This window comes from Podarcis erhardii, assembly GCF_964252035.2.
Source record: "Podarcis erhardii genome assembly, chromosome: 11".
NCBI classification, from domain to species: domain Eukaryota; kingdom Metazoa; phylum Chordata; class Lepidosauria; order Squamata; family Lacertidae; genus Podarcis; species Podarcis erhardii.
Genome location: NC_138501.1, coordinates 3,559,332 through 3,576,054, shown reverse-complemented (window position 1 = coordinate 3,576,054; position 16,723 = coordinate 3,559,332). Strand labels below are relative to the sequence as shown.

The 16,723-nt window shown below is 41.0% G+C and overlaps 1 protein-coding gene across 2 annotated transcripts in view; it reads right to left on the bottom strand.

Moving 5' to 3' along the window:
• LOC309352473 (proprotein convertase subtilisin/kexin type 5-like) overlaps window positions 1–16,723 on the bottom strand; it is a 169,413-nt gene that overhangs the window by 88,198 nt on the left and 64,492 nt on the right. For both annotated transcript variants that reach the window (XM_081880950.1, XM_081880951.1), the window contains exons 4-5: window positions 14,568–14,711; window positions 12,850–12,926 (exon numbers count right to left, since the gene is read on the bottom strand). In XM_081880950.1, coding sequence (XP_081737076.1) covers window positions 12,850–12,926; window positions 14,568–14,711 — 221 coding nt within the window. The remainder of the gene's footprint in view (window positions 1–12,849; window positions 12,927–14,567; window positions 14,712–16,723) is intronic.

The following is a 16,723-nucleotide window of genomic DNA, read 5'->3' as shown; positions in this document are numbered from 1 at the left end:
GGTGGGCAAGTCAGCCCTGTTCATGCACTTTGCATATCTATAACCACACACACATATCTTCTCTCTGCTCAAGTGGACCTCTCACTCTCCAACAGACCACACTCACAAACAGACCACACATCTCCCCTCTCGCTTTCTGACACAGGCTCCATATGCATATCTCCCTCTCTTTCTGTCACACAAATACATAAAGCATTCTTAAGCACACTCTCTCACACACTCAGAAGAGCCCCTCTGCGAGTGAACAAAGTGCCTGACCTTTTTTTGTTGTTGTTGTTAAAAAAATCTTTTAAAATTGGTCCCCACTCAGTCTTGCAACCTAACAGAATTATCATTACAATGATTATTTTCCAGAAGAGATTAAAGATATACAACCTGCATTTGCACTCTAAACCTGAATCTTGTTTTGTGTTCTTAACAAATGTACTCTTTCACAATACATTTATATTTGATGATGCAGTGACCAGATTACTTTCTAGAGCCTGCTTTGCTGATCATTATCACCCCAGTTTTGTTTCATCTGCACTGGCTTCCAGGCAGTCTCCAGGCAAAATTAAAAGTGCTGGTTCTTGCATATAACTGGCTTGTGACCGTATATTGGAAGGACGCCCCCCCCCCTACAGTCCTATCTACTCATTGTGTTCAACATCAGAAAATCTGTTATGCATCCCACCACTTTAAGAAGCACAATTTGTGAGGACCTGGGACAGCTTTTTCCACTGTGGCATGCTGGTAATGGGACTCCCTATCTGCACAGGTGTGGTTGCTTGCCTCCTTTAAGGTTCAGAAATGATAATAAGACCATGTTATACAGCTAAGCTTTGAACATATGTTAAAATTCTCTACCTTTTTAGGCCGATTACACATCGCTCCTGGTTTTTAATGCATGAAGTCTACTAATTTGTGGCCGATTGCTTAATGCCTGCTAATGATTAGGGTTATGATGAATAATACTAAATTAAATAGACTTTGTTTTGATATAACAAGGTACTTCTTATTTTCTAAAGCAAGAATTCATAGAATGATCACTTAATATGGATGAGGTTTAAATAGTAAGATGTTTAGAATATGGATTATTGCTTTGTAGATGAAAAACATACAACGTCCATGAGAATCTTTTCTTTTAAGGCAATCCAAGACTAAAGTCAGCCCACCTTTGCTTTTAAGTATATTTACAGGTGAAATCTGAACATGAGAGAAGGCAGCACAGGAGTTTCAGCATAAAAACAAAACAAGACACTTTGCATAGCAGAAGTGATTTCATACACAGCTGACTCTTGTCTTTAATGAAGCAAACATGAAAGTCTAGTGTGGGCCTGTGACTCCGACGACTTCATGAGTCTCTGCCAATTTGTTCAAACCAAACTAATTATCTGGCAGGACTCCTGCACACCATAGTAGTTACAGAAACCATAATTGCTTCCTAAAAATTATCACAGAGCTCAAGTGATGAATGTTTGTAGGCTTCTTCCTGGCAGAATCCACACTTCTGAAAACTTGGTTTTCGAAACGGAAAGTGTCATTTAGTTAGTATGTATAGCCTGTCAGCAAATGCAATATAATATAATGAAAGTCTTATAATGGAATGCCTAACGGACAGCTACTTGCAATCTGACCAAATACTGTCCAACTGGCCAAAATAATTACCGTATTTTTTGCTCTATAAGACTCACTCCCCCCCCCTAAAAAGTAAGGGGAAATGTGTGTCCGTCTTATGGAGCGAATGCAGGCTGCGCAGCGCTCACAGAAGCCAGAACAGCAAGAGGGATCGCTGCTTTCACTGCACAGCGATCCCTCTTGCTGTTCTGGCTTCTGAGAATATTTTTTTCTTGTTTTCCTCCTCCAAAAACTAGGTGCGTCTTGTGGTCTGGTGCGTCTCATAGAACGAAAAATACGGTACATTCTCTAATCTTTTGATATATCCGCTGTATGTTTCATTTCATTTCACTTTTAATTTGTATGCCGCCTTTCTATATTACTATGCACAAGGCGGTTTACAAACTGAAGAAACAACAGACAGCAAAGATCACATATTATCTAATACAAAAACATTCATAATAAAAACATAACTTTAAAATAAACAACCTACTGTATATCAAATAAAGAAATATTCAATAATCCATTAGAATATAATAGCAAACAGTAAAATCAAATACCATCATAGAATCATAGAGTTGGAAGAGACCACAAGGGCCATCGAGTCCAACCCCCTGCCAAGCAGGAAACACCATCAGAGCACTCCTGACATATGGTTGTCAAGCCTCTGCTTAAAGACCTCCAAAGAAGGAGACTCCACCACACTCCTTGGCAGCTCTTACTGTCAGGAAGTTCTAATGTTTAGGTGGAATCTTCTTTCTTGTAGTTTGGAACCATTGCTCCGTGTCCGCTTCTCTGGAGCAGCAGAAAACAACCTTTCTCCCTCCTCTATGTGACATCCTTTTATATATTTGAACATGGCTATCATATCACCCCTTCCTCCTCTTCTCCAGGCTAAACATGCCCAGCTCCCTTAGCCGTTCCTCATAAGGCATCGTTTCCAGGCCTTTGACCATTTTGGTTGCCCTCCTCTGGACACGTTCCAGTTTGTCAGTGTCCTTCTTGAACTGTGGTGCCCAGAACTGGACACAGTACTCCAGGTGAGGTCTGACCAGAGCAGAATACAGTGGCACTATTACTTCCCTTGATCTAGATGCTATACTCCTATTGATGCAGCCCAGAATTGCATTGGCTTTTTTAGCTGCCGCGTCACACTGTTGGCTCATGTCAAGTTTGTGGTCAACCAAGACTCCTAGATCCTTTTCACATGTACTGCTCTCAAGCCAGGTGTCACCCATCTTGTATTTGTGCCTCTCATTTTTTTTGCCCAAGTGCAATACTTTACATTTCTCCCTGTTAAAATTCATCTTGTTTGTTTTGGCCCAGTTCTCTAATCTGTCAAGGTCATTTTGAAGTGTGATCCTGTCCTCTGGGGTGTTAGCCACCCCTCCCAGTTTGGTGTCATCTGCAAATTTGATCAGGATGCCCTTGAGTCCATCATCCAAGTCGTTGATAAAGATGTTGAATAAGACCGGGCCCAAGACAGAACCCTGTGGCACTCCACTAGTCACTCTTCTCCAGGATGAAGAGGAACCATTGATGAGCACCCTTTGGGTTCGGTCAGTCAGCCAGTTACAAATCCACTGAGTGGTAGCATAGTCAAGACCGCATTTTACCAGCTTCTTTACAAGAATATCATGGGGCACCTTGTCAAATGCCTTGCTGAAATCAAGGTAGGCTACATCCACTGCGTTCCCTTCATCTACCAGGCTTGTAATTCTGTCAAAAAATGAGATCAGGTTATTCTGACATGACTTATTTTTCAGAAATCCATGCTGACTATTGGTGATCACAGCATTCCTTTCTAGGTGCTCACAGACTGTTTGCTTAATGATCTGCTCCAGAATCTTCCCTGGTATTGATGTCAGACTGACTGGGCGGTAATTATTTGGGTCCTCTCTTTTCCCTTTTTTGAAAATAGGGACAACATTTGCCCTCCTCCAGTCTGCCGGGACTTCGCCTGTTCTCCAGGAATTCTCAAAGATGACTGCCAGTGGTTCTGAGATCACATCTGCCAGTTCTTTTAATACTCTTGGATGCAGTTTATCTGGCCCTGGAGACTTGAATACATCTAAACTAGCCAAGTATTCTTGTACTATCTCCTTAGTTATTCTGGGCTGTGTTTCGTCTGCTGAATCATTTGCTCCAAATTCTTCAGGTTGGGCATTGTTTTCTTTATCGGAGAAGACTGAGGCAAAGAAGGCATTGAGGAGTTCAGCCCTCTCTGTGTCCCCTGTTTGCATTTCACCATCTTCTCCTCTGAGTGACCCCACTGTTTCTTTGTTCTTCCTTTTGCTACGAACATACCCATAAAAGCCTTTTTTGTTGCTTTTAACCTCTCTAGCAAGCCTGAGTTCATTCTGTGCTTTAGCTTTTCTGACTTTGTGTCTACACGTGCTGGCTATTTGTTTGAATTCCTCTTTGGTGGTTTCCCCCCTTTTCCATTTTTTGTACACATCCTTTTTTAATCTTAACTCAGTTAAAAGTTCTTTAGATAGCCACCCTGGCTTCTTTAGGCACCTTCCATGTTTCCGTCTCATTGGTATTGCCTGAAGTTGTGCTTTTACTATCTCCCTCTTAACAAACTCCCAGCCATCATGAACTCCCTTTCCATTTAGTATTACTGTCCATGGGATCTCACCCAGCACTTCCCTAAGTTTTATGAAGTCGGCTTTCTTAAAATCAAGAAATTGAGTCCTAGTATGCTTGGCTGCTCCTTTCCGCTGTATAGTAAACTTCAGAAGAGCATGATCACTCGCGCCTAATGATCCTTCCACTTCTACCCCACTAACCAGGTCATCAACATTGGTTAGGACCAGATCTAAAATGGCTGTTCCTCTTGTTGCTTCTCCCACTTTCTGTACAATGAAGTTGTCTGCAAGGCCAGTGAGGAAACTGTTTGACCTTATGCTCTTGGCTGAGTTTGACATCCAACAAATATCCGGGTAATTGAAGTCCCCCATTACTACTATCTCCCTTCCTTTTGCATGCTTGGCCATCTGTTCCAGGAAGGCATCATCTATGTCCTCCGTTTGGCTTGGGGATCTATAGTAAACTCCCAAAATGAGGTCCCTGTTATTCTTCTCTCCCTTAATTTTGACCCAAATGCTCTCACTTTGGCTTTGAGGGTCTAAATCTTGGATCTCTTCACAGGTATACACATCCCTGACATATAACGCCACTCTTCCTCCTTTCTTGTCTGGTCTGTTTCTCTGAAATAGATTGTATCCCTCCATTATTACATTCCAATCGTGGGACTTATCCCACCAGGTTTCAGTGATGCCTATTATGTCATATTTAGTTTGCTGTACCAAGAGCTCAAGCTCATCTTGTTTATTTCTCATGCTTTGCGCATTAGTGTACAGAGACTGAAGTCCATTAATCATTCCCCCGTGTCTCTTATTTAAGGATTTTTTCCTCCCACCACTAGGTCTGCGTGCTGTTTGCTCCATTTGGTCTATGACATTTGGATGATCATCTTCATCAATTGATAGACTCCTACCTTCAGGAGCACTGTCTCCCTCCCCCAGTGGGTTTTATGATTCCTTGCAGTCGTTCAGTTACATCTTGGATCTTAGCCCCGGGGAGACAGCACACTTCCCGAGACATCTTGTCAGGCCCACAGATCACTGTTTCTGTTCCCCTCAGTAGGGAATCCCCTATCACCACTACACGCCTCCTCTTAGGTTTGGTCAGGGTTCTTCTGTGAGCTGTCCGTTCTAAGGTCGCCTGCACATTCCCTGAGGACTGACTTTGCTGCTCGTCTTCATATACCTGATCGACTGTAATGAAGGAGAGATCCTCAAATGGAGTCTGCTCTTCATCTTCCATGCTAGGGGAGAGGACCTCAAAGCGACTGTGTATTTCTAAACAATCAGAGCGAACCCTGGGCCTCCTACTTCTTTGAGTCACGTTTCTCCATATATCTGGCTCCTCTGTTGGTGAACTAGCCTCCTTCTCAGGGGAGTCCCCTGTCTCCTCCTTGGTGGAGACGGTGTGCTCTGTTGCTTCCAAGAAGAGCTCCAGCTCTCTAATTCTTAGGAGCGTAGCTACACGTTCCTCCAGTTGCTGGACTTTGTCTTCTAAGAGGGCAATCAACATGCAATTGCTGCAGGTAAAGCTGCCTGCAACCTTTGGCAAGATGGCAAACATTGCGCAGGAACCGCAGGCGACTGCAGCTGTTCCCTCACCCTCCATCTTGAGAACATGTTGTTGGGGGTGGCTACGGTGGTCCTCCATCATAAAAAGCGTGAAGACATGACAAATAACTCCCCCCCAAAAAACCTAGGTCTCCCCCAACAAACGTTTGAGACTAGATCCCCTAAATCTAAAAGATGGATCAAACTCCGCACGCCCCCACACACAAGAAAACCCTTTTTGCTCCTTCTTCAGCTGCTGCCCTGCAAGCTCTGATAAGCTCCTCCCACAGCTAATCACCTGCCTCAACAGAAACCCTGCCCCCTCTGACCTTTGCACAGGGAGAGCAGCTAATCAGCCACAAAGAAACACACACACACACATACACACACACACACACACACACACACACAAACCCTTTTTGCTCCTTCTGCTGCTGCTGCCCTGCAAATAATGTGCCACCTATTAAAAAGCAATAAAGTAGTGGGCAGTGATAAAGAACTACTTTTGACAAAATGATGCCTGGCTAGTTGCCAAAGTATAAATTGCCAAAGCTGAACTTTAGTTGGCCACTGAGTGGGAGCCAACACAGAAAGTAAGCCACAATGAGCCAGCAGAGACTACCATGGCACAAGCAATGTTGTAGCCTGAGCAGGGTGTGAGTAGCAGATGTAATACCTTCACATCCTTCATTACTAGAGAGATATTCCAGACTAAGGTTGTGGGCAGGGCTTTTTTCCCAGCTGGAATGCCCCGGAACAGCATTCCAGCACCTCTCAGAGAGGGGTACTGCTGAGCAAGTGGGGCAGGCTGCCTCTTTTCCCAATCTCCACCATCCCCACCCGCACAATCTCTCCAGTCCTGTGAAGGTGACTGAGGCACCTCCGCAAACGGAGACTGACTGAGGCCGCCTCTGGCTAACAAGGAGACACCCCCCCCCCCTGCCAGAGGATATTGTCTCTGGGCTTTGGATGGGTCTTCTCGGGGAGGCGAGTTCTGACACCACTGGAGCTAGAAAAAAGCTTTGGTTGTGGGGGTTATTACACATGAACAGGGAACTAACTACTTTAGCCCTGGCAGCTCCTGCAATAATTACTAAGAAGTGGTCTTGTTTTGGATTTCTTAATATTAGGAAGAGTCAAACAGGACATGTAAAAGTGTTTCTACAATTTAAGGCACATAAATTACTATGAGTATTAAATTACTTAAACTGAGGTAACACACAATACTTTTTTTTTAAAAAAAATGAGGATATTACATAAACAATATTGGGCAACCTGAAAATTGTAGCTGTTTCACAGCTCAATACTTGATACTTGTGACACCAGCAAAATAATAATAATAATAATAATAATAATAATAATAATAATAATATGCTCAGGATAGCACAAATATCTGTAGTAGGTATTTCCATCCTCTGAAGTTCTTAAGAAAGAAGAGATTCCTCATTACACCCCACCAACGAACTCAGCAGCTAGAAGTTCATGCCCCCACGCTTTCCCACTCTCATTCTTTGAAGATTTTGGCTTTCATGTTTTGGGCCTAGCTTTCTAATCTTGCAACCTTCTATTCCTGCTGTATTATAGCCCCATATTCTGTTTAATTATTTTTTATACATGCCAAATTAACAAGGAAGTTTGACTATGCTGTTTTCACCAGCCAAAGCCAGCAAGGAGAAAAGGCAACTGGTACAAAAAATGACGGCTAGAATAATCTATTGCACATGTTAGGGGAGATGCTGTTTTAATTGTTTTGAGTTTAGGTGGCTGATTATTATTTTTTAAATGGTCAACTAGCTTAGAGGTCTTTTGTTCTAGTAAGTAGTTTACATGTTTTATTATATAAATAAATAAAAATTCTTAATCAGTACCAAATGTCCTTCAGGGGGCAATCTATGAATCTTGAGTGGGCATTCAAAAAGTACAATTGTACCTACCTGAATTGTAACTTTTTAATTCCCAGTGAAAGGTCAGCAGATTGGGTCTTGGTTCCACCCGCAGGTTGCAGGCAGGCAGCAAAGTTTTGGGCCGCAAGACTCCCAGGATTCAGTTTGTGAACTCACAAAGCTTGAGAAAGGACAGGAGTTATAGAAGGAAAAATCAAATTCTACGCCTGAGACATACAGAGAAAGGAGAAAGTGGAGCGAAAATGGCAGAGCCTGCACCTTTCATTGGGAATAGCAAACTACAATTAAGGAAGGCACAATCATACTTTTTCCCATTTCCTGGTCAGGGAACATTTTAAGAGTTGCCCCTCTAAGGAATCATTTCAAGAGTGGATGGGAGGAGAGGGGGAAAGTGAATGGTCATGACAGGATGGAGGAGAGAGCCACCACTTCTTGATAGTTTTGGGGCAAAGGCCTCTACCGAGGCCATTCTGGAAACAGGAAAAGATAGTAGAAAATTCCAGTTTCTTGTAGGAACATCTTGTGGTCATGCACCAGAGCCAAAAGGTTTTCCGGGTGGATTGGTATAAGTAGAGGGCCTCCTGGATTGGAGTTTATCAGTGATGTCTGCAGGTAAGTCCAGCTTAGTTAGGTGTCACTGTTCAAACTACATGTAATCAGCTGGAGCCACTCGGGATCTGGATCAAGAATCAGACCTTGAGAGAGAAGATTTGTTCTGTGAGGTGCAGTATTTGAGGGAACAAAGAGCAACGAGGCCAAATGGTGCAATGAGGTGGACTCTCACCTTCAAAGGTGGGAGCAAACTGGATCCTGGGAGACCTACATCCCAAAATGTTGCTGCCTGCCTTCGACCTGTGAGTGGAGCCAAGACCCTTATCTGCTGACCTTTCTTTGCAGGAATGGGAAAACTTGCTGGGGTAAATAATGTTGGAGTTTTAGGTAGTTCCCTTCCCTCCTATCCAGAGGTTAAAATCCTAGATGCTAGATTTCTCTGTTGGCCACTTAATTAAGTGGAACATAGCAAAGAAAAATCAAGCAAGAATGTCCATCACTACTTGGCAACCAAAACAAAAAATACTGCTCCATCATTTGCAATGAAACTAAATATGTGTGATGAGCTTGCAGAAAGAAAACAACAAAGGGACCATTGTAATTGCTATGATAACAACAAGGCTAGAGAGAAATAAGTTTTCAAAAAAAGTATCAATTGGGTTAAAATGAAAAACTGACACTTTTTAAAAAGAATCTTGTTTCCTTATGCTCAGAAATAGTGACTTTTGTACAGAGTCTGCTTGTGTCATTCCCCTCATTGTACTTACTCAACCATGCCTTCAGTCGTTGATTTGCTTGGCAAAAAGTGTGGCATCTTGAGTACAGTGGAAGCTTGAGGTCTAAGCTGTCTCTTATTAACAAACCTAACATTAATGAGTTGACTGGAGGCCATCAGGTACAAGGGTTATATAGAATGTATGGCTGAGATCAGTGTATTGCATGTAGTACATGTGAAAACGATCTAGGGGTCTTGGTGGACCACAAGCTTAACATGAGTCAACAGTGTGATGCAGCAGCAAAAAAAGCTAACGCTATTCTAAGCTGCATCAACAGAAGTAGAGTGTCCAGATCAAGGGAAGTAATAGTCCCACTCTATTCTGCCTTGGTCAGACCACACCTGGAATACTGTGTCCAATTCTGGACACTACAATTTAAGAAGAATATTGACAAGCCGGAATGTGTGCAGAGGAGGGCAACCAAGATGACCAAGGGTCTGGAAACCAAGCCTTATGAGGAAAGATTGAAGGAGATATGATAGTCATCTTCAAATATCTAAAGGGCTGTCATGTGGAGGATGAGCAAGCTTATTTTTTCTTGCTTTGGAGGCTAGGACCTGAACCTGTGGATTCAAGTTACAAGAAAGGAAATTCTGACTAAATACCAGGAAGAACTTTCTGACAGTAAGAGCTGTTCGACAGTGGAACAGACTCCCATGAGAAGTAGTGGATTTTTCTTCCTTGGATTTTTAAGCAGAGGTTGGATGCCATCTGCCATGGATGATCTAGTTGAGATTCTGTCATTAGAGGGGGTTGGACTAGATAACTCTATGATATAATAAATATGTCTTACCTGGAGTTCTGTTTTTATGTCCTCATTTTTAACTTCTTTTTTTTTACTTGTGACTTTGGTGGCATTTAATGATAATGGTGGCCAGAATTGGATTATTCCAACATCTATGCCAGCACAAAATTCTAAATCATGGCATTGCATCTTCATTTCAGATGCACCAGGATGATGACACTATTTGGAATCAAAGCATTTGGATTGATTCATTTTACATAGCAATCCAGGCATAACGAGATAGAATCTCTGAGCATTCCTCTGTAAAATGAATGGCCTTTGTGCAGTTATCTATGCTTTTGTAACAACCACTTTTGATTACTGCAATGCAGCATACGTCGGAATGCCTTTGAAGAGCATTTAAATACTTCATCTAATTCAGGACATACAGTGGTACCTCAGGTTACACACGCTTCCATGCCAAACTTTTGAGCATCGGAATTTCCCCAGCGTACTCCTTGAAGATGAACCTACGCTCAGCCAAAAGCCTTATCGAGCAAAGATTAGCAGACGTTGAAAATCAACACAACCTCTCCAGGGGTGGGGGTGTCTGCTCCCCCAGGTATCACGGAATAACCCCACCACTTGGCCTTCCATCATACATGTCATCTCTTTCATCTGCACCACACCGACTTGCATTTATTCGTGCAAGGTTCAATGTTTTTCCATCGAACCTGTTGAGCTACAGATTTTCCAAGGGTTTGGTGTCTCCGCTATGCGAGTGTGACGGGAAAACAGTTGAATCTCTTCCTCATATAATGTTCAATTGTCCCTTACATAGCATAGCTAGGACTAAATTCCTGGGTCCTGCTTTACTGCGCTTGGTTGGCAGGCCTGTTGAGTCACATGCCGCACTGCTCTTGCAGGATACAGATCCTTCTGTAACTCTGCAGGTGGCGAGATTCCTGAATGCGGTCATCTCACACACAAAAACCACCAAAACAACAACAACAACAACAACAACTAATCGGACAGTCATGATGAGAGTGCATGACGGATCTCATCTCCAGTTCTCCTTTTTCTGTGAACCGTCCCTTGGATCTTTCCGGGCCCCAGGCCGTTACTGTCACTGTTCAATGACCCACCCTTGCATCGTGGTGTTCCCCTTCTGTTGTTAGATGTATTGGTTTTTATGCTTCTGTGCTTTTATGTTGGTACATATTTTATGGGCTAATAGCCGTAAATAAATTAATTAATTAATACACATGCTTCAGGTTACAGGCTCTGCTAACCCAGAAATAGTACCTCGGGTTAAGAACTTTGTTTCAGGATGAGAACAGAAATCATGCTCTGGTGGTGCGGCAGCAGCTGGAGGCCCATCAGCTAAAGTGGTGCTTCAGGTTAAGAACAGTTTCAGGTTAAGAACAGACCTCCGGAACGAATTAAGTACTTAACCCGAGGTACCACTGTAGTTGTGACGTTAACTTGGACCCTCATATCAAACATATATTGCTGATGCTTAAAGTTCTGCAGTGCCTCCCAGTGTATCTTCAGATGCAATTCAAAGTGCTGTTTTAAAGTCCTAAAAAGCCTGCAACAAAGATATCTGAAGGGCTGCTGGTCAGCCAGTTCTCAGATGTCCACAACAGAGAAGTCAAGTCAATAAAACTGCTCAGCTTAGTCATACAGAAAGGAAGTGGCACATCTGCCCTTAGGCCCTGACCATACTATTCCCACCATAAATGTATTTTGTTTCCTAAACAGGGGAGAAGCATATTAAGACTCACAAAAGGGAACTTGTGCTTTTAAGAGTTACGGAGTTTTTGGAGCTTCCACATAGGTTTTTTCTCCACCTTTCTGTATTCAGGTAATAATAGGCAGACTAGCCCCATACCTTGTCTACACAACTTGACAGCCACTGAGCCATTTTAGTCTACCTGTCATGTATGGTGAGCCAATAGGAACTCAGTAAGTCTCTTGGTTTTATGACCACCCTGAGACTGCAAAAATGACGCTTGCCAGACCACAATACAGCGAACTATGTTCAACTATGTTCCAGTCACAGACAGACAGAAAAAATAGGCATTTTATGAACCTAGTGAACAACAACTCTACGTATTTGATTCCTGTTTGGTATAGACACAGCAACCAGTTTTGGATTACTCAAAGCAGCACCTAGACACCAGAATTACAAGCAAGTATCAGAAGCTACCTGAGAAAGTATCACCAATACCATTCTGAAAATAAATGCAGTTTAAATATTTGTAACTCAACTTTATTCAAAGATCTAACCATATACATAGTTTATATATATATATATATATATATATATATATATATATATATGCAGGTTTTGGTGTCCTCGGGTGTCTTCCCGTGTAAAAGTTGGGGTGTCTAGGCGACGTTTCGACGAGGTCTCGATGAGAAGAAGCCAAGCCAGAGCACAACTAAATACAGTACAGCCATCTTCTCATGAAAACTCTTCACAAAGTTCAAGAGGTCAAGACACAAAGACTTTAGCAACTAATCCACACCTAATGACCCACCTAAGTGGTACTCAGGATATCACTCAAGAAATCACTCAAGATATCTCTCAAGTAATTAAGGAACAAAAGAAGAAAAGGCACACTAGCCTGGGAACTTCCTCTCTGCCCAGAACATTGGAGGCTATACACCACACCCCCTCTACAGTATTTATAGGAACTCAAACACTGAGATCCTGCTCTGTTCCAGTAACAAGAAGCCGAAAGCACCAGCCTGAAGATGACGAGTGAGACCTCGTCGAAACGTCGCCTAGACACCCCAACTTTTACACGGGAAGACACCCGAGGACACCAAAACCTGCATATATATATATATATATATATATATATATATATATATATACACACACACACATACACACACACACACACACACACACACACACACACATATCATATTGTATATGCTCAAACAGCTTCTTCACCATATGTCATGTATATGTGAGATGCAAAAGACACAATTCATACCCTGCATTACCTTTACTAGATAAAAGTTAAAAATTCTAACAAAAATAGAATTTTTCAACTTGTGCAATTAGTGCTGTAGAAAAAAGAGAGAGCACATGATACAATTGAATTTACAATGCCTTGCTTTCCCCAGAGGAGTGGCCTTACTTGTTTTCATTGCTGGCATCATAACGAGGCATGGGGTCAATATCATTACCATTGACATCAAAACTGGCATCTGGGTCCTGTAGTCAACAGAGAAGGGAAATGGAAAGAGAGATGGAAAAAGAATGAACTGCAGATCCTCATTAATTAGCCATTGACTCATCTGGCTCATACATTCCTCAGCAGGTTTCTACAGGAGTGTAATTAGGTTAACTAACATTCCTGTGGTTTTGTGGTTGCTGCATGGTTTAGGAAAGCAATACATGTTCTAAACCTGCAGGATTTATATATTATTTAAATTACTTCTGGAAAATTGAAGTTGCATTAAAATATTTTTTTATAATTTATGAAAACTACTGTTTTAATCTAAGTAGTACTTAGTTGTGTAGTTTTAGTTATTTACTATATTTCAAATTTCTTTTCTTTATCAAAATCCTCTTTATCACAGTAATAAATAGTTTGTTCACAATTACATTATTCTTGTTAAAAGGCCAAGCAATTTAAATAATTCTAAGAGAACATTATTTGCCTGAAGGAAACATTTCCATGCGTCAATAAAGAATTTAAACATACAACTTGAAAAATAAAGCCGTTTGGGGAAAGTGTATCTTTATTAACAGTAGCTACTAGATGACATATTTTTTTGTATCTTCAGGGAGCATATGCAACTTTTAATGGATGTGAAATGTGGTTCTGTCTTCTCCACATTTGCCTGTAGAAAACAATGTAAACATCTGTGTATCTTTGCAACTCTTGTTATTTGATGTGGTAGAATGATGAGGCAGATTAATCTTTATTTCACCTTTGTTCAAAACTAATTATAGTCTATTGCCTTCAAGTGATTCTGTATAACATTGCCAAAATATATTCATTCACATATGTAATACAATTAAACATTAATGTCATTTTCTCTTATGTGAATTTTTTAGCTTAGGTAATAGGTAGCAAACGACGTGGAGAATTAAGTTGATCTGTTAAATTCATGAAAGACTTGAATGGGGTGGAGTTAGTAATCCCTGGTTAATTTATGCTCAGTGAGAATCTAGAAATGTGTTAACTATTGAGATTCTAACCATGTCCTAATAATATATTCCAGTAGCAAGCTAAGGATAGTGCCGAACAGGAAGTGTAGCAGAAAATACCACCAGATACTTTTGAATACTGGAGTTTAGAGATATTATTGGTGCTTTGTTGGTATGGTAGCTGGACTCGCAGCAATCAAAACAGGGATAATGGCCCTGAGCATAGATTATGTGTGAATTGTGCAGCAATTCAGAATCCTGTTCATCAGCAACTCTATCTGAAAGAGGGCTGCCAACATTGGGGTAGTAGGGTGTGGCCTGGCGTAAGAGGGCATGGATTGCTGTGACTGATGCAGTGATTCAGAATATTGCTCACCTGAAAAGTACACCAAATATGGCCACATAGCAAAAGACCAAGACAAGATTAATTATTGAAACAACACAGCAAATGCATTACATTTGAGCTTGTTTGTGTAGGGCAAGACCAGATTCGGTTTACTGATAGGTAAAATTTCAGCAGTTAGTGGTGCCCATGTCTCAGATGCATGGCTTGCAAAATGAAAATTGTAAGTTTCATTCTACTGTGTCTCCTGCACACCTTTTCAGAGGATACTGTAATTAAGAAGTATACAAATTGTTGAAATAAACAAATAAGCATAAAAGAATAAAACAGCTATCCGAAGCACTGTGGAGACTCACATAATTCTGCATCAAGTCTGGGTGGTTTCTTTCAATGCCATCATCCAAGATGGTGATCACAATATTCTTTCCAGTGTAGCCTCTCCTCCAAGCACCTACAATATTCATATCTGACTGACAGAGGTTTATATTATCGCTGCAGTGCTATAGGAAGAAAAATAAACAAGAAAAAAAAGCAGGAAATTAGTTGCCTGTGCAATGCAAGGAAATTTTAGCCTATTCATTAGTATAACCAATTTAATTATCCACAAATGAGCATATTGATTTAAACTGGAGAGACAGAAAATCAATGCCCTAATTAACAAACAGCAAGATAATTTGAAAGGGACGCTAAATGAAATGAAAACAGAACTAGTTATTTCTTTTGAGATCGCTCATCATATCAGGGTATAGTTATTAGACCACTTAATTGTTATTATGGGCCTTTAGAAACCCCACAGCTCTTTTCTAAGCATTCCATAGTACAGTACACTTGATTGCTGGGGGGAGAAAGTGTATTTGAATTTTTCAACACAACTGCATGTGGATAAAAGTAGACAAAGTGCCTGCACAGAATAGCCATGGAAACACAAAAAATGCTTGGGGTGGGTGGGCAGGTTGGGGTGGGTGGGAAGGGAGAGGCAGTGTTATGTACTGTATAATCCCTGAAATAGCTGTCTGGAAACTTATCCAGATTCCTTTATATCTACAAAAAAAGAGTTCCTGGCATGTTTAGTGCAGCACCAGCAGGAGGGGAACAGCAGCTAAGAACCTGTAGCCAAAACAATTCCCCCCAAATAATTGCCACTTTAGGTGCTTATTGAAGAGCAGCTATGACAGAGCTTTTGTACACCAGTTTATGTTAAATGAAAAATGAACTGTTCTCTCTCATATTTTCTTTGTTTTGTATGGAGGTGAGTTTATAAAGAAATGAGGCTGACATTTGGGAACCACAGAGAGTGTGAATCCTTTTAATGAGTATCCTATTCAGGCCTTCCTCAGGAGTGGTGCTTTGCTCCAACTCCCCTGGGCTCCATGAGAACAAGCAGAAAAGGGGGGAATAAATTCTTAGAACAAGTATCATAGCAACACATACTAGCCACAAGAGTTCTCAAAAGTTCATTCACTCCCCCCCCCCCCCAAAATCAGTTCCCTTGCACTCCATGCAATCTGTTAGTGCTTTGGAATTTGTAAAGGTGGCAAGTAGGTATTTTTTTTAAAGTGCCATGTATTGGCCTTATTTCTATATTGCTTATTTCTATATTGTGTCCTAAATCTTAACCCTTTTCATCATTACCAATTACACGATTTCGTCTTTCGCCTCCCATTCTAATAATAATTTATACATTTTGAATTCAATTTCTCTCTTCCTTCAAGCATTTCCCCCCAAAATCAGAACTCATAATAAAACCTTTTAATAGATCCTTTTTAAAATACTCATTGGTGTGATAATATTGAAACCAATCTGATATCCATTCTCAGATTTCTTCAAACTTTTTCAATTTACATACATTTCCAGAAAAATATATCTCTATATTTACCCCACTTTTCCATCATATTTATTTTATTTTGAGTACTGACTGGCTTCTATAGGTGATAACCATAAAGGTGTTTTCTTTTCTAATAAAGCTTAGTATCTAGTCTATATTCCATATATACTCCTTCTTCTGCAATGATTTTAAAATTCTTTGTGTATTTTTACCTTATCATACCACAAATAAGCATGCTACCCATAATGTTTCCCATAACATTCCAGGTCTAACAATCCTGTATTCTTTAATTCCTTTAACTAGATCATACAAGCTGCTTCATAGTACAGTGGTACCTCGGGTTAAGTACTTAATTCGTTCCGGAGGTCCATTCTTAACCTGAAGCTGTTCTTAACCTGAAGCTTCAGGTTACAGACTCCGCTAACCCAGAAATAGTGCTTCAGGTTAAGAACTTTGCTTCAGGATGAGAACAGAAATCGTGCTCCGGCAGCGCGGCAGCAGCAGGAGGCCCCATTAGCTAAAGTGGTGCTTCAGGTTAAGAACAGTAGTTTTAAGTCTGGCAATGAGAATCCACCTCTTTTTTTTACAACTGTTAAAATTTTAAATTTAATCCTTGGTCTTTTCCCCTGCCAGGTAAATTTTGATAACTCTTTTTGCTAGTAGTTTCCTTTCTTTCTCTTTTTTTGT